The sequence below is a fragment of the Mytilus galloprovincialis genome, chromosome 6 (genome assembly GCF_965363235.1).
Source record: "Mytilus galloprovincialis chromosome 6, xbMytGall1.hap1.1, whole genome shotgun sequence".
In the NCBI taxonomy this organism is placed as follows: Eukaryota; Metazoa; Mollusca; class Bivalvia; order Mytilida; family Mytilidae; genus Mytilus; species Mytilus galloprovincialis.
Genome location: NC_134843.1, coordinates 14855286 through 14881079, shown reverse-complemented (window position 1 = coordinate 14881079; position 25794 = coordinate 14855286). Strand labels below are relative to the sequence as shown.

Here is a 25794-nt window from a genome sequence, read left to right as displayed (position 1 = left end):
AAAAGGCTACATGGCGTTGTCAGTTTGTTTTCGATCTATGAGTTTAACTGTCCCTTCGGTATCTTTCGCCACTCTTCTATTCAACGCAAATCTTAAATAATTATTGTTTACTCGTAAAATTTGTTTTCTTAAATAAATATAGACAAAAATGTATATATATATATTACTAATAGAGAAATATATGTGAAGCATGAAATCCGATTCAAAAGCATTGCAAGTAAATAGCTGATTATCTGCATTTGAAAGGTACAATGTATTTAAAAGTTTTGAAGCAAACAAAACATCGCTATTTCAAAAATTCCAAAGCAGTGAAATGATGTTGTTTAGCGTGTGTGTTATCTATAGCGAACAATCTCTTCACATCGTAGTTTTCTTCAATAGATACATAATTACATCTATAGCGAGAAAAATTTAATCAACCAACGATGATTCCTTGTATCTCGATGTGCACCTGTTTTGTATAATTAGATATAATCACTCCCGATGCCATACATTTGCAAAGTGTGTGCGTGTGTGCAACAAACAAGAAACTATTTTTTCTACATATTTTCGTGTTTTACGGAGTTCTTCATCCCTTTATACCAAAGTGCAAGAAGGAATAGGAACTGAAGAACTCTCCATTGATGAAATGTATTGGTGCTTTTGATTGGTTATCGAAGAAGCTTTAAGTTGCTATGGAACCATTACCCAACATGTGATTATTCGCTGTCCTTATATGGCAAAGGCATGCGCGTATTGAAATACGATAGCAAAGAGTGTAGGGTTTTTTGATGTACATAGCCCATACATGCCCGTTGTTGTAATTTGTATTATTCCTTTCAGCCTTTTCACCACTCGTATTTGAACGGCGTCAGAAGCAAGGTCGGGGGACTCTCAGCTTACTTAAGAAAATTGTTCCATTCGTCTGAGTGCCGTTTGTTGTAACTTGGAATAAGTAGATTACCTTCTCCAAATTTCTGTGTAGATTTTAGTTTTATAAAAACATATAAATCATAATGGCTGATAGAGTGAAACCTATGGGAATGGACCGTGCCCTCATCAGTAAGGTAAGATAGCATCATTTAGGTTTGTAAGATATGTAGTTTTGTTTAATATTAATATGTGCGCAATTAATTTGCTTAATTTTGAGGTTTTACTGTATATGTTTAAACTGCATTGGACTGTTTACTGCGATACTTAAAATCTAGAGAGTGAATTAATGTTTTGCTGTGATTTTAAATGTTGTATTCATGGATTTGTTATGTAAGCGAAAAACAAACATCAAACACCAAACTTTCATCCTATTCAGTGTAAGAAAAGCAGACATTTTATGCGTATAAATGTGAATATATTTGAGGACAAATGAATCATTACCAAGAAGTTTTTTCGTCGTTTTAATCAAATGGAATATCATTATAGCATAATAATAAGGAAACTTGATTTATAACATGCTTTGCAAATTCCAAAAGGAAACTGAGAACGATTTCGACTAAGCGTATTTTGATGATTAAGACAATCTATATCAGGGAAAGTGAAGCAACTTGATACCTATGTATGACGTAGTCAAGGTTAATACCTTTGCTGATGTCTATAAATAGAATCACTCTCAGAGAACCTCATCAGCAAATATGTGTAGGATTAATAATCAGAATTCCTAGTGCGCCGATCTAAAGTATGATCATATCATTCTTCATCATTGAACACATTCCTTAAGCCGCTTTACTTTTAAACACAGACAATGATCAGATAACGATGTAAGATATACATGATATATAACCATTTTACATCAAAATGACAAAGCACCTGTTTAGACTGCGGAAGTTACTTCGCAATATCAAATTTGACAGCGGCACGTGAGCGCCACACGACAAAACACTTAGCTATCTACCATATTTACATTCCCCATTATTTCATATACAAATCTTGAACAAATGACTTAAGAGTGACATACAAAGTACATGCATATTAGACCGTGAAATAAAGTACAAGTATATTTCATTTTCACATTTGATCAAAACCAGATTTTAAAGCAATCAAAGAAAATACACAAAATGTGCATGTACATTGCTTATATGTAGTATTTTTTGCACGGGTTCGTGTGTTGTACTTGTACTTTAGCGCTGGGGTAATATACATGTACTTTTGTACAAATGCACGGCTTATTGCTTTATTCGTTTTATGTTTACTACCGTGTTATTTTGTCAGTCAGGCAAGACTAAAGCCGAGTTAAAAAATGAGCTGAAATGGAGATTAATAATTGCAAAAATGGAGGTAATATATACCGGGAGTTGTCCTCTGACCGAAATAGAACAAAGAACGATAACCTGCCCTTCAAAATTTCTTTCCAGAAACACACTTTTACATCCTGTGAATGAAGACCAAGATGAGCGTATGATCCTTAGTTTTACCCTTTTTAATTACAGTCAAAAACTTCTCTATAATTAAGATGTGATATGTTCCATGCATTATTTATAGAAACGATTTATAATTTATTGTTTCACTCTGAACTCTTTTACAACCCGTCTACAAATCTTAGTTTGTATGAACCTACTTTTAAATAGACAACATATAATTATAGAATATATATCAAACCAATCCTTCCTTTTTACTATATATGGAAAAGAACGTTCGAGTCCAAAAGAAATTCACAACCGGAAGTACCGTTTGACCAAGCATTTACTCTTTTGGAATATGAGTTTACATATTTGTGTGTGGTTATACTAATAGAAGTGTGATTTATTTGCATGCTTGGTTTTAACTAATACACTTTGTGTGACAGGAAGCATCATCGCCATCCAAAGTCAACAGCTTCCGAAGTGCACCGCTCAGGCGGCAACCATCTGCTGACAATCCTTACAAACGGGTATATAACGCATGCGCACATAGACATAGAGCGAAATTTTAGCAGCTACATGTACCGTTTATAGAAATTTGACACAATTAAGGAGTAGAACATAGAAAACATTGAAGCTTTACAGAAAACACATCAATGTACAGTGATGGCACGCAAAAAGATCAAGAATCATGGTAGCTGTTCAAATAGTTCCATAACACTATAGCTACAAATAAACACTAATTCAGAGCATGCATTAACTTTAAATAAATAAACCAAGTATATTTTTCATATAATACTAAAAACCATCATAAGAAGCCTTGAAGAACTGTGATGTTAGAACACAAGTAGATTATTATTTTACAAAGGGAAAAGGGGGGTTTATGTTAAGAAACTTGAAATAATGCAAAAAGAGCTTTGAAGAAACTATGATGTTACAATAGATTTAAAGTAGCTTATACTTTTAAAAGCCAAAAAAAAAGGGGGGGGGGGCAAGGTAAGACTGTATTATTTGATCCCTTTAATCGATCTACTGGCTTTTCTTGGACGGTTTCTTTTCATGAATATTTCTTCCAGCCACAATCTTTAAATTAATTTTGATATATAATTTTGATAATGGGTTTCCGAGAGAAGATTTTAGTAAATCTTATGTCTAAATATTTTACTAAAACTACATTGGTTTTTTTATCTAAGATCTTATTCTACAGTTTCAGTTTCTGCAAAATACTAATTGTATCTGATTAGCAGTGTACTATTAATGGGAATTGCATTAGGAAATATAAGATAGAGCCAAATACCAAAATCATGAGTCATATAAACAAAACACACAGATGTTTACCTCGTCTCAAGCTTTAAGTTATTTTTGATAGAATGCTTAATAGATATATTTTACTGTCAGTGCCTGCATGATACCTGATAATATAAAGATATAATTTTACAACAACGATACCATCGTATTATATTCTCAACTTCAATTCATACAAATTTTGTTTCTCAAAAATTTTTTAAGAAATAAAAATAAACGTTCTTGTGTTACAAACATAAATTTTATATGATTATTAAATTGTTTCTACAATTAGACAAACTAAATGAATTCAAATAAACACAATAAAATACACAAGTGGGGTTAGATGCAACAAGAAGAATTTGAGAAAACATGTAGTAGAATATCTAGAGTTAAGAGTACCACTAAGGATACCTATATAGTCAATCATTCAATAGGGGTGGTTTTCAGCTTCAAAGATAGATGCTAGTAATATCTACATCGATCATTAACTAGAAACATATTCTTGAACAAAAAGTTATCAAATTTGATTAACACTATACATCAAGTGTACGTCAACAGTTTTCAGTAGCATTCTGACCTTTCCTTTATATATAAGTATCTTTATCATGAACTTTTATCAGAGTGCAGGTTTAAGCTACACAATATTGTATACTGTTATCGGCAGAAAGTAAACGATATACTTCCCACAAACTTGATAAGTTGCCAGAGCTACCAGTCAACCCTAATAAAGCTTCCGCCTCATAACATACCGTTGCTTCATCAGTTCTGTAGCCGTAGTTTCGAATAAGCATTAATGTCTGTTACATAATGTTACTATTTTGGTAAAATGTAAAAACACAAAATGGGAAAATAAAGACACTTAATGAGTACACAGTAAACATAACTTTCAATACATTTGAATAGTTTGCCTGATGTTCCAGGTGACTGTTAACTATCTGAAGCAATTAAAACAGAAAGCACCTAAAACACGTAAAACAATGAACAGTTAGTTACTTCATTCTGGTGGATACATGTATTTGTCTCATTGGGAATCATACCAAATCTTCTTTTCATTTTTATACCAATAATTGATAAAACATTATCTACACTTCAAACTACATTGTTTCTTCAATTATTTTTTTATTGACTTGTAAGTTATTTTAAAAGATGGAATACGTTTCATTATTCTAAACACATGAACATGCAATGTGTGCATTTTACAGAATTCCTAGTTTTTAAAAACGAAAACGAATCTGTTCATGGCTTTCGAGTGACGTTTCTCGTAACTGTTTTTGTAATATATGGCTATTGGTTTTAATAGCAATATGAAATATCTATTAAATATAAGATTGTATACTGGTATATAAATGAAAACGTAGGATAGAAAATATCTATAAGACAGGGGCGGACCCAGCCATTAAAAAAAAAAAGGGGGATCCAACCATATATCCCCATTCAAAAGCATTGGTCTTCATAAAAAAGGTGTTTCGGACCCTGTGGATCAGCCAATGTATATAACATTTTAAAAATATATATTCTCATGTAAACGTAGTGTTCAGTGGCGGATCCAGCCATTTAAAAAAAGGGGGGGGGGTTTCAACTATATGTTCCCATTCAAATCATTGATTGGCCAAAAAAAATTATTTTATTCTATGTAAATACTTGCAATTGTTGCGTTATCACAACTAACAAAATTATTTCCACTTTAAAATACTAGTAGGAATAGAAATAAAAAAAATGTTTCTTTTAATTTAAACAATATGATTTTAAAAAGGCAGAAATGACAACAATACATGTATTATAGAAATACAGGGGTTACGAATTAAAAAAAAAAAATCTTCTCAGTTTGCTAGACTTACTAACACATAATTATAAGCTGCAAATCAACGAACCCCAATATTTAAAACAAATCCTATAGAACTGATTCATCTGAAATGATACCTGCGTCTTTCACTATATGTGCAATTCTAAACTATATAATGTATATATGCATGCTATGAAGCACTTCAACACTTAATACACTATCTAACAATACAAGTCAATTGATGGTAATTAATATATTTGAAGTGCTAAGTAATGTGAAAAAATCTTGTGAACTACTAAAAATCTAATTACTTATATATAGATGCTGCAATTTCGATATTTATTTTTACAATTCAATAGAAATAAGTTCCAGTTTCTGTTTGTTTGCATTTCAGTTTTAAATATTAACGTAACATTGATGTTTAACTATATATAAACTTTTTGACAGTTTGACTCGGTTTATTTTAAAATACTTATGCTACTATTTTCAGATGGGCGCCAAGTATGACTCAGGACTTGAGTATGAAGTCCGAGGATGGATTAAAGCATTGATTGGAGAAGACATCGGAGAAGGTCCAAGTAATGTTGAGAAAAGTTTGAGGGACGGTGTTATTCTTTGCACGTAAGTTTTTTTTTAGCTGTCTTAACAAACATATTGGGACGTAAGAACGGCAATGCTAAATTAAAAATTGTTCCATCACTCATTACAAGTGCTTTACGTGTAAGTGAGACATGTTAAATAAGTAGAACGTAAAGGTGTGTGCACGTCTTAGGAAATAAAATACAAACACACTTGTTTGTGACAGGAAGCGTCTCAAAGATTCCTTAAAAACACATTCAGTTTGAACACTCGGGGTTTATAGGAAAGGTTTTGAATGATTTGTAGCACGTTTGAACACATATTTTCGGAGATTAGAGGAAAGGTTGGAATGATTTGTAGCACGTTTGAACACATATTTTCGGAGATTAAAGGAAAGGTTGGAATTATTTGTAGCACGTTTGAACACATATTTTCAGAGATTATAGGAAAGGTTGGAATGATTTGTAGCACGTTTGAACACATATTTTCAGAGATTATAGGAAAGGTTGGAATTATTTGTAGCACGTTTGAACACATATTTTCAGAGATTAAAGGAAAGGTTGGAATTATTTGTAGCACAATATTGAGGAAGCATTTAGTCGGTTAATGTCAGCCTCTAGTTTCTATATAATGTTTTGTGGACTTTTTCTTTCGTCATATTTCTTTTTTTGTCATAGCGATATCAGTTCGTCTTCGATTTACATGTTTTGAATGTGCTCTCCTTGGTATGATCTTCTAGTCTCTTTTGCGAAGAGTTATCTATGCTCATGTATTGAACTGTTATAGTATACATTTATAACGGTAATCATTAAAAGTTATTGAATATTTTCTCAAAATCTCCGACTGTTAAAAAACAATTCAGTATTAAGCAATGCAATGCCAAACAAATCATCATTGATGTGTCTGACAAATTATTATAATGCTAAAATTATTAAATCTCATATTGCTATTATAAATTATAAATTAGCAATGACCATGTTTAAACTAAAATAAAATTGATCTTTTTTTATAGCTTAATGAAGAAGGTAATCGAAGGAACCCCATCTGAGAGTCTCCCAGCAGCTTGCTCCAAAACAGATTTAAAACCATCATCAAGCGAATTGCCTTTCAAACAGGTAACATTATTGTAATAATAAAACGTTAACAAATGTAGTTTACCAGATGAGCTGTTGAATGAAATCATGAGTCTATTTCATTTAATGTTTGCCGGCTGAACAAGCCTGTATACGGTCTACTGACTGAACACATACCTCGATTCTACAGACTAATCTAAGACATCTGTTCTTTAGACTGACCTCAAGACTATTGACTACCCTTTTGTCATTAAACTGCCAACTATCATCAGGCTTCGAGATTATTGGAGAAAAAGTTGACAATGTTTTAACAGGATATTTTTCATTATCAATTGTAAAAGAAAACTAGAAACTTGAAAATATTGAAAGATGAATTATTGGTTCATGTCTGCTTAAATATCATTTCATGTCAATGAAGAAGAATAGTTAACGCTATAGAAAAACAAACACACACTTTAACTGTATACTAGTAGTTACTGAAACTTGCTAACTGCTATAAAATAACATTTCGATGAAAGATAGTTCTTGATTTTTATGGATTTTTACACGATGTTCTAGACTAGCTTATTGATGTTTCTTTGTCTTTCTCTGAAAAACAGAATATTATTTATACCTTACGTATAGAAGTTGTAGAGGTATAATGTTTCTGTCCCATACGTCGGTTCGTCCGTCTGTAATCATTTTGTTTTTGCTGGGTTGGTGTCTTTTTAAATTTTTTTTTATATCAGATCCACCTCAAATATAGCTAGTTACCACTCATACATTTATTCGGTGAGTTCTATAATTAGAAAAAAATATTAAATTGGGATTTTTTTTCGAAAGAGGAACTGACAACTGCAGAAAATATTCAGAAATATGATTGTATTTAATCGTATTTTAATCCTTTTTCTGGTCATGTTACAACAGATGAACAACCCCCTTTTTTTTAAAATTAAACCGCCAATTGTGTTTATTAATATTTAAAATATACTAAAGCTTGTTTCCCTTTATTTTAGATGGAAAATATTGAAAAGTTTTTAAAGGCAGCACACAAATACGGAGTACCTAACACAAGTTTATTCCAAACAGTAGAATTATACGAAGCTAGAAATCTCCCAATGGTTTTAGCAACTATCTCACACGTAGGCACAGAGGTAAGCACATATATATTTTATATTATAACGTAAAATCAGATTAATGATGTGCATGATGATTTACAGATAATTTTTTCTTCTCTTTACTCTCTTTAATGTCTTAATGTCTTGAAAAGCTAGTTTGATGAAAATTGAGACTAAAGCTCTCTTAATGCTTACGTATAACTCTGCATGTACATGTATATGTCACTGTTTGTATGTTGTTTTGTAGAAATAATAAAACTGTGTTGTTGTTTTTTTTTTTATGTTAACTGCAAATCCATTGAGATGCAAAACAAGTTGAGATAAGCATTATGGCAGACCGTACGGTGGCATTAAATTGCTCCCTTCGACGTCATTAATCTCTGTGTGATAGTTGTCTCATTGGCAGTTATAGCACAGCTCCTTATTTTTATATTGTAAAGAGAAAAAAAAACCAAAACAGATCCTTACTTTAGGAAGTACAATTATATTTTTAATACGGTAGCTCTGCCTTTTCCATTTACTTTGTCAGAAATATTTTTGCAGTTTTCACAAACTCAAGTAATTATGAACAATAAATAATTATACTCGTTGTAATAGAATTGCTGTTTGTAGTTTTGATTTTTTTTAAAATGTGTATGTTTGTTGTAATATAACAATGCATCCATGTAGTGTTGTGAGAAAAAAAAATACATGAAGATAATTTGCTTGATTAGATGTGCATATTTAATTGCTTATGTATATTTTATGTTTTGTCTGACAATGCTATGACTTGCTTGTTTTCGCTGTAGTAACAAAGTTTACGCATCACGCTTAAAGGCTCAGCTTTTTGTTGACTGTAGCATCCAAGTGAAAGGTTTTGCGAAAGCGATTTCATCGGGACTATTCAGTAAGTCTATACTAATTAATGACATTTCTTTTCTAGAAAACTAACTTGCAATTAATACAATAATATAAAAAAAGACATTATCATGTATATCATTCTTTCATTCAGTTTTATAGCACTTTCTTTTAGCGGCATTTATTCATACTTTGAATTTTAAAAAAATTAAAAAAAGAAACCATCATAACTGATTCATACATATATAATTGTATGTATGAAATAGCTACAACAAAATAATTTTTATAATTGTTTTTATTTGATAATTCTGATAATAGTTAGAACAAAAAAGTTCCAAATATCATTAAAGAATTGTTTCAGTTGCCTAGGAAAATAATTTCTGAAAAACAATAAACAAGATCAAAAGTTCTTGTTTAATATCATTTGAAAAAGAACATCAACATTAATTCAATTCATAGGATTAAATCCAAACAATGAGCAAATAACTACAAACGCTTTAACATAGTATGAAATAACTTTGCACGCATCTAAATATATTTAATTAGAAATGAAAAATAGTTCATAAATAAAATTCGTTTCCATGGCAACTGAAGTGGGGATGTCTATCGTCGGTCCCCTTATTAAGTCCCTCCTCTTAATTAAATATTTCATGAAACCCGATGAGATCATATTTGATGTGCTAGTACGCGATGCTTTTGTGTTGCTAACTCCATAACATCATTCAAAAGTCATGAAATGACAAGAAACTTTTGTTGTTTCTTGTAGGCCCAAAGACATAACTACCAGGGACCGACGATAGGCTCAAAACCAACAGAAAAACATAGAGTCCAATTTTCGTATGAGCAACTTAAGCAAAGCCACGGCACAATTGGCCTTCAGAGCGGTACAAACAAATTTGCAACACAAAAGGGCATGAGAATAGGATCCGTTCGTCATATATCCGACATCAAAGTAGAAGACCTTGACAAAGAAGGAAACACTTTATTAACACTTCAAGCTGGTACAAACAGATTCGCTAGCCAAAAGGGAATGACCGGTTTCGGAGCTGTTAGACACATAGCCGATATCAGGGCTGATGAGTTTGACAAAGACGGCGAAAACATAATCACACTGCAAGCTGGAACAAACAAATTTGCAAGTCAGAAAGGTATGACCGGATTTGGAGCTGTCCGTCACGTGTCAGATATCAGAGCCGATGATTTCGATCCACAAACCGCGTCACACATTGGTCTTCAAGCCGGATCAAACCAGTTTGCGTCACAGAAGGGAATGACATCAATGGGAGCTGTACGTCATATTTGCGACATCCGAGCTGATGACCTTGATAGAGAAGCTCAATCAGTAATTCCACTGCAGTACGGTACAAACAGGGGTTCCAGCCAGAAAGGAATGACAAGCTTTGGGAGTCAGAGGCATATTGCAGACATCAAAGTGTCAGATTTAGCAGAAGACATGAAACGTCAAGATTTAAATATGACACCAAAGGAATACCAAGAATTCCGTCAACAAATGGAAGCAACGGAACAAAAGACCGATGAACCACAATACGAATAGAATCACCTCAGACTATCTCATCGCTCAGTGACATTCAAAAGACCTTTAAACGACGTCGTTTTAAATTGAGAAATGCATGGAACAAAATTTCAAGACCTATAATTATGTCCATGCCTGTGGTAAAAAGTTCATATCATTGAGAAAAATATATAAATTTTTATTTTTTATATTTTTATCAATCAAATCTTAGACTCTTCTTTTTCTGTCGCTTGTCTTCGCTTGCTCCCCTCGGATTGTTGTGCTTTTCTCGGCAGGCCTGCAAAGCGGATATCCGGACCCGCACAGTCTTTCATCTGTCAAAGATGTGAAAAAAACTTCTTACATTGATGGATACCTAAATGACTATTTTTGTACTGTATTATATAGGATAAACTTTTAACAAATTATTTATTACTCTGTACGTACATGGTAAAACATTGTAAAAATCTTGCTATGTTGTGATCGAATAAAATGTTATAATTTTACAAGTTCCTAGTAAAACAATATATTTAAGAATACAGAAACCGTAGTCAATGCATCCCTACCGATACTCCTAGTCTAAGGGGTTTCATGCATTTGTTGTTGGTCGTTATTCTTGTATGTCTAGAATGCATATTTGAAAATGGAATTCGATTTTATATATTCTGCAAAATTGCAAATGCACACTTACCAGATTGAATATAGCAATCATTCGATAAATATGTATCTAATTATGAAGTAACAAATAATTATCGAATATCTTTATTTGAAACAGAAAAAGTAAAATATGTTTATGTATTAAAAATTCTGAAATTGCGCTTTATGATTTAAATGGCTTCATACATTTCATCATTCGTCCCCTTGGCTTAAGAACAAGATCGATATTTCATTGCATGGCGAACAAAAAAACTAAATAAGTCGTAATTTCCCTTACATAAAATTAAAAAATAACCATTTTTCTTAGTTAAATTCGGTAATTGTCGCCAACTTTTAACCATTAACCTCTCGATCTCTTATACAAATGAAAAGAATCAGTAAAATATTTGGCCAAAATTGAAGAAGATATAGTTTAGATAAAACAGCTTATTCTCGAATTTTGAACCTCCTCTTATTTTTAAGGCACCACCCTTTTATCGACACAGAAATAAAGCATCTCAGTAAAATATTGTTTATATTTGAATTACAATATGGTGCATCAGCAACGGTCTCAATGGGCATGTTTCGCATACTTTAATAAAAGAAGGTATTAGGAAAGTTAATGAAGGTACAAGAATACAAACTGAAAGAAGTCGACAATGATCATACAAATATTTGAAATGGTTTCTGTGAAATACGTTGCTTAGGAAGTTAAGAAACAATTCTTTTTAGCAGTAGGAGTTACTTTACTGTGTGTCATGAGTCATCGAACATATTCTTGACGATTTGATATGAATATCGTTCAAGTAAAAGCTAATTAATAAAAAAAACGCAGACTTAAGCAAAAAGACTCTGAGGTTGGCAGCTTGACCTGTTTATGTAAGCAGGCAACATTAAATTTGGTGCTTGTCATATTGGTCTATGGAAGAATAAAACTAACCTTATTGTATTCGTGTCATTCCCTAATTATCTTTTGATGAATCTTCTGTACAATCTTGACTGCGATTATTATAATGAATGAGTACTACACTTGTAAGCAAGGGCAATTTACTAATCCATTTTCTAATGGCATAATCAGTGGATTTTACTTATCAATTCCTTGAAACTTAACATGATGGGTGTCACATTTGGAGCAAAATATGTTGAGCTCTACTGGGACACCTGAACCATCGTTCATAAAACTCAGTACTCTGAAGTACAACATGTGTGCTCGAAACAGCAAATCCAGTAATTTGATTGGTTGAATTCTGAGTTTGAAAACGATAATCCTACTTCAAACTTTAAAGATCGCAAGGCAAGAGATCAACCTGGTTTTTGAAGTGTAGTGATTATTTGACTTGTTTGTCTATTCGTCGTTCTATTTTTTCGGCCATGATTTTGTCTGTCTCTTTTATAAATTCGTATTGAATATACTTTTTGTATCAACCGTCTCCCTATAGATCTCAATAATACATGATAATAACGCATATTTGGTCTATGGAAATATATTCAGTAAAAAAAAAAACAAGAACACCTTTTGTCAAAACATACCTTTTGATCAAAATGTCTGTATCTCGAGTAGTTCACATCGTCAATTCTCAATTCACATATTGCCACACTGTGTAGGTTCTTGCAGATGGTTAAAGATTCTTGGTTGAAGGACCCCTAATATCACCTGGTCACACAGTGTAGCCTCTTGTTCGTGGTCGAAAACTCTTGATTTACATCTGGCGGCCACACAGTGTACGTCTTTGTCCATGACTAAATGTAATCGATTAACTTCTTTTCATATAGTGTAGGTCCATATAGAATATAGGGACATCGGTGGACGACTGGTATAAACTAAAAAATAGACTAGTCAAACTTGTCAACACTGTGATTGTGAGTTCCATTCCTGCACGCGACAGGTGCTTTCGACTGAAATCTTCATTGACTATGATTGTTATGTTTCCTTACGAAGGTCGGTATTTCTCTCTGGGGTCTTTCGGCTTGGTAGGTTAACGGACAGAAAGTTACAGGACAAAAAGTCACAGGATATAAAATCACAAATTCTATAGGACAAAAAGTCACAGGTAAAAAAGTTGCAAACAATATTTTGACTATTGTTTAAATATATTTTGAAATATTTTCCTTTTTATAACATATATTCATTTTAAGTTTAGGAAATTGCTCATAAACCTTTGGTTTGAATTTTAATCATGCAAAGGATATATTTATTGGCAAAATGAAGCCATTTAAATACTAAGCGACTTTGACATTTTGTATTCATAATTATTGATATTTATTGTATAAATGTTAATTACAAAGTGGCTTCAAATATAAAACTTCAAGAAAAATAAAAATATATTTTCAAAATCAGTGTATTTCTGTTCAAAGAAAAATAATCTCAAAACTGAATTGTGACTTTCTGTCCTACATTCTTCGCCTTCCTCCACCAATAAAAAAAGTCGAGTAAAGTTCGACTCATTTTTACAGTTTGTTCTTATGCTCACAAATATTTTCAACCACCACATTCTATCTGTGCCTGACCTGGTTGCCGTTTATTGTTGTCTGTCATATTTGTTTTTTTACCTTTATTGTTTAATCATACTCAGGTCGTTGGTAATTGTTAGATTGTTACACATTTCGCTATTTATTTATATTTATAAGGTATTGATTTGTCTCATTTTACATAAAAAGTCGATAAATTTGGTTTTCATTTCACGAAATAACTACAGAATTTCTGCAGTTTATTTTTTTACTTGCACCTATTGTTATTTGAATGCAAAGTTGGTTTTTTTTGCTTCAATTTAAATCAAAATTCATTATCAACTAGTCATTTTGCGTTTTACTGCAGGGTTATTTTCTTATCTTACTGCCGGACAGTTATTTCTTGACCTTTTATCATACCTAGTGATCATGAAACCTTTAGTTTATATATAAATGTAGGGGTATTGTTTTAAACGATATCGTGAACAGCTTCTTTTGTTTGCTACTGCAACAAAGAACACAGTGCAACTATATTTGAAGAAAACCACGATTTGCTTACCGTTTCTCATAGAATTTACCAATGTTGGCTTGAATAAACTCGAGTAAAGTTACAGATATGGAACTATATATGGATGTTACCTGCCAATATTGACGCACGTTGGATACCACAAACATCGCTGCGACCAACGTTGTAATCTAGTTATTCCCGAGAAACAAAACCTGGAGGACCTAACTTCGATCATGGTGTAAATTATTCTATAGCAGCAGTATTATACCACTATGGGCTTCTTGTGTTTTACAGCAGTTTCATACCATGGTAAGAAGGAATGAATTTTCCAGTCTTGTCTAGGCTACAAATTATTGACCTACCATACAATAATTATCTCATACTGAAAAGTATTCAAAACACAAATAAAAATCTACAAATTTGTATTATTAAGTTAAGCATTTCTTAAGTCTTGAAAATAAAATATTATTGAAAATATAATAAACATTAAGTTTCATCTATTTATACTAAAGATGTTAATACAACATCTGATTTTTATTAACTTTTTCCAGTACTACTTTTGTCTCTCTATCTTTTTACAAATTCGTTTGAAGTAAAATTAAGTTCATGCACCTTTTAAAAAAAAATTCTGAAGTTCGTCTGTAAAACGTTTGGGAAGAAACCAAACACAAACAATGTATTCCAGTAGTTTATTTTGTTTCTTTATTATATAGTTCATTCTACATATTATTAACAGTGTGGCTTTCCTTTCATTGCATGGCTTTAATGTTGACTAAACCACTGAACAACAACCAAGACCGAAAATAAACGAAAAATTAAAATTATAGAAATTCGTAAAACTTAGGATGGAAAATAAGGTCACTTATATTTGATTGTACCGCCTGAGGCACGTGAGTCCTAAAGATTTCTTTTATTTTTGGGTTTCTTTTTGCGTGTTATCAATTCAGTTTATGAATTTGATGAAATTGTTTGTTATATATATTTTCAATACGTGTTCTGTACTATTGAATAAAATTATACACATACGAAAAACTTTAATGTCAAAATTCAACATAAAGGATAGCCTCGATTAAATGAGTGCCTTTTGTATTTGTAGGCCCAAAGATTGAACTTTAATGGTGAAACAATCGGCTCTAAGCCAACAGTAAAACATGACGTCAATTTTTCATACGAACAACTCAAACAGAGCTGTGGACTCATCGGGCTCCAGAGCGGTACAAACAAATTCGCCTCACAAAAAGGCATGAGAATTGGTGCAGTACGTCATATTGCTGACATCAGGGCTGATAAATTCGACAAAGAGTCCGAAGGGCAGATATCTCTTCAGTCTGGAACAAATAAATTTGCCAGTCAGAAGGGAATGACATCAATGGGAGCTGTCAGACATATTTGCGATATTAGAGCTGATCAGTATGACCCAGAGAGTAACAAAGAGATCAATCTACAAAGTGGTACTAACAAGTTCGACAGTCAGTGTGGCATGAGAGGATTTGGCGCAATCCGTCATATATCTGATGTCAAGGTCAACGAATTAGATAGGGAAGGTTCGGCCGTTCTTAGACCAGATATGGGATACTCCGGCGGAGACAGTCAAAAGGGAATGACATGCTTTGGAGCTCAGCGTCATGTAACAAATATTAAGACCACCGATCTTGCTGAAGAATGGGCAGAAAAGTATGGAAAGCCTACAACTCCAAGAGTACAACAACAAGAAGAGATCCCCGAAGAAGACAACGAATAAACATTAAAATGAACTGGTCAAATGAAGTTGTAAATATAAATGTTTTAATTTTATTTCTTTAAAAAGGGGGTGGTGAAATCTTCAAATAAACTGCAAATCCTTTCGCATAAATTTTGAACCACTTAGATGCTTGCTTATTCCATAGAAATGAAAGAGAAAGATAAAATGATTATAATTTCGTAGGCATTTTCTTCAAAATATTTAAAAAAAGCGACAAGATTGAAAAATCCTTATATTTTTTACGAGGATCATTATACTAGAACATGATTTCATAATTATTTTTTGGGTTGCGAAATAACAGGATGTATGGATGAAAAATAAAGATGCAAAATAGTTATCCTTAATGACTTTCCTTTTGTTGCACTTATTTTCCGCTCAGAAACACATTTAAATCATGACCTCATTTGAAATGAACAGTATTATGTTACAAATTATATGTATTGTAGTCATGGTTATATTTGAAATCGACTCTCAGAAAAAAAACTTTACACCATTAGCCAACATCTATTTTCCCCATTCGTCTCAACTCGGCCGATTCCGTATGGATAGACAGTAGCGGATTCTATCGAGGATTGTCGAATGCTGTTTTCCCTAGTATGTTGGTCAATTGTTTTACCACACCCCTGTCTCCACGGATAACAAAGAGCCACACATTACTAAAGAATACCGCAATCAAAGGTTCTTTGTTTGTTTTGTTGCGTTTTTCATGTTTTGGATTTTTTTGTCAGATTTTCGGAATCCTCTGGTTTTATTCATTTGAATGCATTAGAAAATTCCTCAACTTTTTCTTTTTATAAATCTTTTACATGTATCATATAGATATATACTAGAGTTATGAAAAGCTTGTTATTTTGAAACTGAGTTGCGAACTTCCTTAATCGTTGCTTCCTTTGATACGGATTGCATGCATTGGATTATTCGATATCGTTCAGAGACATTGTTATTAGTTACACAGTGTTCTAGTGACATAATGCGATATAAACGGGGTCAGTAAATTTCATATTGGATGGGAGCGAAGAACAGTATAAGCTTTTTAAGAGTTAGTCTGCATTTATTTTCAATCTTTTATCATCAGTTTCTAAATTTGTCGTCTGGTCCAAAACATTTCACATTTTTCTTCAACGTCATAGTTTTTTTATACGACCGCAAACATTTTAATTTTTCGTCGTATATTGCTATCACGTTGGCGTCGTCGTCGTCTTGCGTCGTCGTCGTCCGAATACTTTTAGTTTTCGCACTCTAACTTTAGTAAAAGTGAATAGAAATCGATGAAATTTTGACACAAGGTTTATGACCACAAAAGGAAGGTTGGGATTGATTTTAGGAGTTTTGGTCCCAACATTTTAGGAATTAGGGGCCAAAAAGGGCCCAAATAAGCATTTTCTTGGTTTTCGCACAATAACTTTAGTTTAAGTGAATAGAAATCTATGAAATTTTGACACAAGATTTATGACCACAAAAGGAAGGTTGGGATTGATTTTGGGAGTTTTGGTTCCAACAGTTTAGGAATTAGGGGCCAAAAAGGGGCCCAAATAAGCATTATTCTTAGTTTTCGCACCATAACTTAAGTATAAGTAAATAGAAATCTATGAAATTTAAACACAAGGTTTATGACCATAAAAGGAAGGTTGGGTTTGATTTTGGGAGTTTTGGTCCCAACAGTTTAGGAATAAGGGGCCCAAAGGGTCCAAAATTGAACTTTGTTTGATTTCATCAAAAATTGAATAAGTGGGGTTCTTTGATATGTTAAATCTAACTGTGTATGTAGATTCTTAATTTTTGGTCCCGTTTTCAAATTGGTCTACATTAAGGTCCAAAGGGTCCAAAATTAAACCTAGTTTGATTTTAACAAAAATTGAATCCTTGGGGTTCTTTAATATGTTGAATCTAAAAATGTACTTAGATTTTTGATTATTGTCCCAGTTTTTCAAGTTGGTCCAAATCGGGGTTCAAAATTAAACTTTGTTTGATTTCATCAAAAATTGAATAATTTGGGTTCTTTGATATGCCAAATCTAACTGTGTATGTAGATTCTTAATTTTTGGTCCCATTTTCAAATTGGTCTACATTAAAGTCCAAAGGGTCCAAAATTAAACTAAATTTGATTTTAACAAAAATTGAATTCTTGGGCTTTTTTGATATGCTGAATCTAAACATGTACTTAGATTTTTGTTTATGGGCCCAGTTTTCAAATTGGTTCAAATCAGGATCCAAAATTATTATATTAAGTATTGTGCAATAGCAAGAAATTTTCAATTGCACAGTATTCAGCAATAGCAAGAAATCTTAAATTGCACAGTATTGTGCAATAGCAAGAAATTTTCAATTGCTCAGTATTGCGCAATAGCAAGAAATCTTCAATTGCACAGTATTGTGCAATGGCAAATATTTTCAATTGCTCAGTATTGCGCAATAGCCAGAAATAACTTATTGCACAATATTGTGCAATAGCAAGAAATTTTCAATTGATTGGAGTTATCTTTCTTTGTCCAGAATAGTAGTTGAGTCAACTTAAATCATTGTTTTATACAATATACAATGTATATTCACTTTTACTACCAACTGATAAATTAAAACAATCTTTACCATTCAGTGATAACAAGCACCGTTTGTTACATTTTAATATTTTATGATGTATTTAAATGAGTAGTTATTGTTGCAAACTCCATTAGAAATTTGAATTGAGATCAGTTTTGGAAAAAGGGAAAGGGGGATGTGAAAAAAAAATGGGGGGGGGGGGGTTAAATTTTTCTCATTTCAGATTTCATAAATAAAAAGAAAATTTCTTCAAACATTATTTTGAGAGGATTAATATTCAACAGCATAGTGAATTGCTGAAAGGAAAAAAAAGTATTTTAAGTTCATTAGACCACATTCATTCTGTGTCGGAAACCTATGCTGTGTCAACTATTTAATCACAATCCAAATTTAGAGCTGTATCCAGCTTGAATGTTGTGTCCATACTTGCCCCAACCGTTCAGGGTTCAACCTCTGCGGTCGTATAAAGCTGCGCCCTGCGGAGCATCTGGTTTTATAAAGGGACATAGCACTGCTATTGACCTAATACGATATATACGAGGTCAATAAATTTCACATCGGATAATGTGAAGCACAGTTAGCCATTAATGTATTTTCTGCATTAAAATCAATCTTTTATCATAAATCTGTTGTCTGGTAGACACGTTTCATAATTTTTTAACCGTTATGCTGATAAAACTCGCCCACTTATCCAATATTAAATCTACAGGGTCTAAACGTGTTTGCTTAAACCAATAATATATCCAGAAATGTAAAGGATGTAAAATAAATATTACATACATATCGGGACGAACGCATGTAATATGATATCAGTATAGATATGACCCCTTTTTGTAAACTAAATCGCTTAGGCGAGCAGGTCTTTTAACAAGCTAGATCACAAGGTAACAGTCCAAAGAAAGCCATTGCAGATTCCTTCATGAAAGTTACATTGTCGTCTGCGGAGTGTACATGTCCATATACTATGAATGGAGTGTATATTTCATTGTCTAATAAAAGTACTGAAGTACTGAAGTACTGAACATCGGATGACCGCAAGTTTTGGTTGATGGTCACAAGCACTTTTCTCAGAAAAAAAACACAACTCCGGCTATACCTGCAAGTTACGTTCAGGTACAAAGATATTTTTTTCTGAGTAAGGTTCGTTTGTGGATGATGAATAAATGACAGGGAATTCAACCTCACCGTAATATAGGGTTGTTGCATGAATATTGGGGAATATTGTCCCGAGTAGAATTTCATATTGCACGAGCTTGCGAGTGCAATATATGTTCTACGAGGGACAATATTCCCCAATATTCATGCAATAACCCTTTTATTGTATAGTAATATAATATTTGAAAGTATAAATTGGTTTAAACTAAGATTTTGTTGTGATGACGTCATAAATTTTGAGAATTTATTGCACGTTAACTTTTGATTACTTTCTGTGGGAAATATTATATTGCTATGCAATAATAGAACTTATTGCACGCTAACTTTTGGTTACTTTCTGTGGGAAATATTATATTGCTATGCAATAATAAATATTATATTGTCGTGGTATAATCATTTGTTACCAGTAAACTCTGTTATGTGTGATACACTACATTACATTAATATTTGCATAACATATAATTTTCATCCATTTGTATATCATTCTATTCCATAATCTAATGATAGTGCAGTGCAAGTGCATGGTGGACACTCTTCTGATTTAATTAATCTTTCTAATAGATTGGATTTGAGTAGGCTTTCATAAATTTCCGTGATGTGGCAAAACATTATATACTTCCGCATGCGTTAACACAAATTTTTCGGTATTCTTGATTTGTTATTGATATATATATTTTTCACGACAAATATTTTCAAATCATTTATCTATGTTCGTAACTAAATATTTTTATATATATTTATAATTTAATTTTGGATGTAACGCGTCTTCTGAATGGCTGACGTTATTTTGTTATGAGCCCATAGACATAATTTAGTCATGTGACCGTGACGTCATCAGCGTTTTTTCATGGTTTTCTACGGTTGGGCATACGATACAGTTACAGGGAAGGTAATGACGTTGCTAACGTAAAATGTAATTTTCGCGACGTCAAACTATGACATATCGGGAAAAGATGCATTTTTCGACTGATTTTTATCATTCAAACTGAAATAATTTGAAAACGAGTGCATGGACCCCTATTGTTTAAAATAACAATTTGTTTCATTTTGCAAGGAGATTATGTGACCCAAATTTTATAAAACTGTAAATAGCGCAATTTTTTTAATTTTAATAAACATGCAGCAAAAAATGACGTTTTTTCCTCTATTCATAAACATTTGATAAATATAGAGTTATTTCGGAATAAAAATTGCATAATTTTTAATGATAGTTATAAAATACAGAAATTACCGATTATTTAACAAAAACCAATTTGTGTTTATCTTTTAAAGCAAAAAAGTTACGTCGTTCTTTCGAAAAAGAAAATACGGACACAAATCTGAATTTTGAGCAAATATACAAAATTTCGACCTCATTTTACTCAAAAAGTAGCACATGAAGGTATATTTTTTATGACATATTTGATTTAATCAGGTAAAAAATAGCCTATTTGCAAATTTTCATCATCAACTTGTAAATACAGGTTCAAAACTGTATCGTATGCCCTTAAAATGGAATTTAGAATTAAATTATAAGAAATGACTGAAATATTTTTTCTGTCTATTCGAAATAACATAAAAAAATGTGCTGCACACTGTTAAATAACCCGCTATGCGCGTTATTAAGTGTGCACCAAATTTCTTATGTTATTTCTTCATAGACAGAAAAAATATTACAGTCATTCCTTAAATAGATGAAATTAATATATAAAAAGCGGTGAGGAACGTTATTTTGCACTCGATAACATCCGCGTCACACTACGAAAATCGTTCGGTTCTCAGTCAAATACACAAGTCACGTGAATAGAAATGTCTAGAAACAATACACCGGAATGCCCTCACGGTCTTCCGCTTTGTCTAGAACTCCTAGTTTCACGTTATTTTCAGAGATATTATTTTATTCTCCTGCGAGGCTTCTATAATATAATAGAAATTTTCTTTCTAATGAGTGTGCGATTTTTTTTAAAAGCTCTTTTGTTGTTCTGATTCAAAGATCAAATGGTTTCCCACTGTTATTTTTACCTGGTGTCAACAGATATTTATAATGGAAATGTATGCGACTGTCATACAACTGAGAGGTTACGTTAGCTATAAAACCAGGTTTAACCCATTAATTTCTACATAAGGAATTCAATGTACCAAGTTATGAACATGACAGTTGTTATCCATTCGTTTGGTGCGTATCAACTTTTGATTTTGTCATTTATAATTGACTTTCCGTTTTGAATATTTCTAGGAGTTTGGATTTTTTGTTATTTAACTTTTAACCTTCCTAAAAATCGCATTTCACACATAAGGTGTAGTTTCCGGCAAAATACTTTTATTTTGTTTTGAGTTCGTATTTGAAATCTATTACCAACAGGAGTTATGGAGAATAAATCAGTAAACAGCAACCAACACTTTCCCCAACACATACATTCACTAAAGTCGAGCGCACCCTAAAAGGTGTACATGATATGGTCGATGTTTTTATTTGTTTTAACCAATAACTACAATAATAAACTTGTTTTAAGGAAACCAATGCTAGCACTGCATGCAATAAACCTATATCTATATCAGTCATCAAATCGCCAAATATAAGAGAACAATGATAAAGGCTGTGAATGTTCTATAAAATTTCTATATGTTTAGCATTTAAGCAACACAAGGGTACATAATACTTAACAAACCAGGACTCGCCTCCCCGTAGCATGTGTGACACTCACCAGCTTTGAGAGTTTTTGTATGTTATATATTGTTTTACACCAAAACGTTTTCGATAAAACATGTCTTCTTTTTCAAATATTCTATTGATAAGTGGTTGTCTAATAGAAAAAGATTTTCACTTTTATAAAGTAATTACTGAAAATAGAAATATTAATTCTTGATCAAAATGTTATACAACTATTTGATAAGGTTCCAGTTTAGCATATATCTGGGTTATTTCAAATTATAATTAGATAATAGAAAAGTTATTTTCATGTAAATCAGAGGAATTATCTTTGCTGCAATGGAAAAGAGAAGAGATGCATATTGTAGGAAATGCAAATGCACAATGCACTTAATCAATATATGTAACGAAACTTTTAATTGGATGACGTGTTGGGCGTCAACACAATGACTGATGACAAAAATCATTGGCAAGTAAGTTGTACCATTGCAGTCGCTGTTTCCTGAATAGTTCAAATGTTTTATTTTGAATATTTTTAAAGAGAGGCGAACGATATAATACCAGAGGGACATTAAAACTCACAAGTCGAAATTAAAATGACAACGCCATGGCTAAAAACGAAAAACACAAACAATAGTACACAAAACACTACATAGAAACCTAAAGACTGAGAAATACTGGCTTTAGAATATTCCTGAATAACTGTACTATGTGTAAATAATGCTCAGCTTATAATCCAGCATGGATGATTACAACTCTTCAATCCAATTCTGTTATTCCTTAAGTTTATGTTTTAAAGAAGGCGTTGCATAACTATATCATCATTCTACTAAGTTTAGAAAAAGTATGTTTAATACTATGTTATTTGTCAAAAGTTAGATATGCCTGTTTTAATTAAGACAAAAACATACAGAGATTCTCTCTGTACTTCCAATTTATTCCACGATTCCGTTTTTCTAAGAAAGTCATGTGTGGCCCCAAGTGCATGATGACAGCCGATACTATTGTTTATTATTACAAATAAGATCAGTAGTTTTTGACCTGATTTATACATGTACACTTTTTCTTAAGTGTAGTAATAGAACAAAACGTGAGACCACTAGACAAGGAGCTTCCAGTATACATTTGTTTTGGAAATCAGAAGCGGTTAGTTTTTAAGGCCTTTGATTATATGAAAAGAAATAGCCAATTAAACTTTACAAAAACATGTAAATGAACATTAACCGGTTTTTGAGTTTGATTGAAACTTACGACCCCTACCCCTTTTGTAGACAAAGTTGACATAGGGCAGCTTTGTCTGGTGTCATAATTTCCATTTGAGTTTCACGAACATATGTGATGCGAGTATTTGAATTTACACTAAGCATCTTCTTTACCGAATAAATAGAGACCTTATATTCATGGATTGATTGTTCAATGCTTTACGCCCAGTTACATATAATTCATACACATTCAGATCAGGACAAGCTAGACAAATCAATAAGGTAGATACGTCTACCAGGCAGAAAGAGATTGAATGTTTACTGCTATACTCCAATTAGAGAACTGATAGGTAAGAGCAGAACATTTTAGAACCATTAGATACCAGTGAATTCTTCAAAGATTGATTTACAAGCAGACAGCAGAAAACTCTCATCATACGATGCAACGAATTGAAATCCAACTAAGGATTGCTGCTAATTGATAATAACCGCATGCATTCGAAGGTATTTATATTAGCATAGGAGTAAGACTGCCACAGAGGAAATGCCAAGGTGACCAAAAATATATAACCCTGTGTACTATTGGGATTAATGAATCAAGTGCGAGGCCAACAAGCAAATAGCACCCACTTAAAATGTGTAATTATATTTTATTTTTATTTTTCAGGCTCAGCGTCATAATTTCAATGGTATGACAATCGGCAAGAAACCAACAACAAAACATATTGTTAACTTTACAGACGAACAGCTAAAAGCAGGTCAAGGAATCATTGGTCTCCAGGCCGGAACTAACAAATGCGCAAGTCAATCTGGAATGAGAATGGGTGCATCGAGACATATATCCGATATAAAGTCAGATGATATGTCACAAGAAGGGCAAGGTATCATTGGCCTCCAGTCTGGAACCAACAAATGCGCAAGTCAGGCTGGTATGCGAATGGGTGCAACCCGACATATTGCTGATATTCGTGCAGATGACATGACACAAGAAGGTCAAGGGGTCATAGGAATACAATCTGGGTGGAATAAAGGAGCAAGTCAAGCTGGAATGAGAATGGGTGCATCGAGACATATATCAGATATAAAGTCAGATGATATGTCTCAAGAAGGACAGGGTATCATTGGCCTCCAGTCTGGAACCAACAAATTGGCAAGTCAAGCAGGGATGAGTTTCGGTGCTCCTCGTCACGTGTCTGATATGAGGATCGAAGACATGTCACAAGAAGGCCAGGGATTAATTGGTTTACAGTCTGGTAGTAATAAGGGAGCAAGTCAAAAGGGTATGAGCTTTGGAGCAACTCGTCATATTGCTGATATCCGTGCAGATGATATGGACCAATCTGGACAGGGATATATTGGCTTACAGTCCGGAAGTAATCAATTTGCCAGTCAATCAGGCATGCGTATGGGTGGTGTAAGACATATCGCTGACATTAGAGCAGATGACATGAATCAAGAAGGACAGGGGGTGATAGGTCTTCAGTCCGGAAGTAACAAAGGCGCAAGTCAAGCCGGTATGCGCATAGGTACTCCTAGACATATTTCCGACATAAGAGCAGATGATATGGCACAGGAAGGTCAAGGCTACATTAACCTTCAATACGGAAGTAACCAAGGTGCCAGTCAGACTGGAATGAGCTTTGGAGCAGGCAGACAAATTATTAGCGGAGCGGGAGATTTAGCAGAAGAATACTATGGTGGTGAAAATGAGGGCTATACAGATTATTAAACAAATAAAACATGTTGACATATGTTGAGAGATGTTGGTAAAATGGGGTTACAAAACATTTATAAAATCAATTTTACTGAATTAGGTTATATAAGTTGAAGAACTGCTGTATTTCGAGTGCTTGCTCAACGAGCATGCTTAAGTTATACTTTTATCATACACAAATATTCCTTTAAATATTGAAACATACCAATAATACGAATTCATTTTACACATAATCATTTAAATATCAATTTAACAAATTTACATGGGTAATTGTTGATATATGTTTATATTTTTGAACGATTTTTGACCTCTGTACATCTTCTCGAAAGAAAATAATCTGTACATTGCACAATTATAGTACAAAGTAGATAAGCAAATAATCTATACATTGTACAATTCTGGTACAAAGTAGATAAGCAAATAATCTGTGTATCCAAAATAGCTTTATTCAAAGTTTGTCGTGTTCAGCTGCAAACATACACCAGTTCTCTTACATTAAGCAAATAGGACGAACTTATGGGAGCCGGATGCGGCCATTTCGCCTTTTCGTGTTTTCTCCTTTAACTTTGCAAACGCGAAAACGCGAAAAGGGGAAATGGCCGCATCCGGCCACCATACGAACTTCATGATGTCGAGTGTTTCTGGTGGAGGTATAGGAAGAGTGGGAAAGTGAGTAGTTGGCTGTTTCATTGTAAATATTTCATATCGCTTTATAAATTTATTAAAGTAGTCTATTTATAAA

General features: G+C 32.8%; 1 protein-coding gene across 6 annotated transcripts; it reads left to right on the top strand.

Moving 5' to 3' along the window:
• Window positions 1-756: 756 nt before the first annotated feature.
• Window positions 757-25794, top strand: LOC143079023 (muscle-specific protein 20-like). 6 transcript variants are annotated; one of them, XM_076254128.1, is made up of 6 exons: window positions 757-1046; window positions 2189-2250; window positions 5873-6003; window positions 6974-7076; window positions 8030-8167; window positions 24006-25794. In XM_076254128.1, the coding sequence occupies exons 2-6, from the start codon at window positions 2245-2247 to the stop codon at window positions 25065-25067; spliced, it is 1440 nt and encodes a 479-aa protein (XP_076110243.1). In that variant the 5' UTR covers window positions 757-1046; window positions 2189-2244; the 3' UTR covers window positions 25068-25794. The 6 variants fall into 6 exon arrangements, with proteins under 6 accessions (XP_076110243.1, XP_076110241.1, XP_076110240.1 ...); XM_076254126.1 differs by having other exon boundaries at window positions 2185-2250; XM_076254125.1 differs by lacking the exon at window positions 2189-2250 and adding an exon at window positions 2759-2842 and having other exon boundaries at window positions 758-1046.

Excerpts from the sequence above, each read along its gene's own strand:
- LOC143079023 (XM_076254125.1), top strand. The coding sequence starts at position 996 with ATGGCTGATAGAGTGAAACCTATGGGAATGGACCGTGCCCTCATCAGT. Across the intron at positions 1,047-2,758 it reads ACCGTGCCCTCATCAGTAAG|GAAGCATCATCGCCATCCAA; the intron begins GTAAGATAGCAT and ends TTTGTGTGACAG. Across the intron at positions 7,077-8,029 it reads GCGAATTGCCTTTCAAACAG|ATGGAAAATATTGAAAAGTT; the intron begins GTAACATTATTG and ends CCTTTATTTTAG.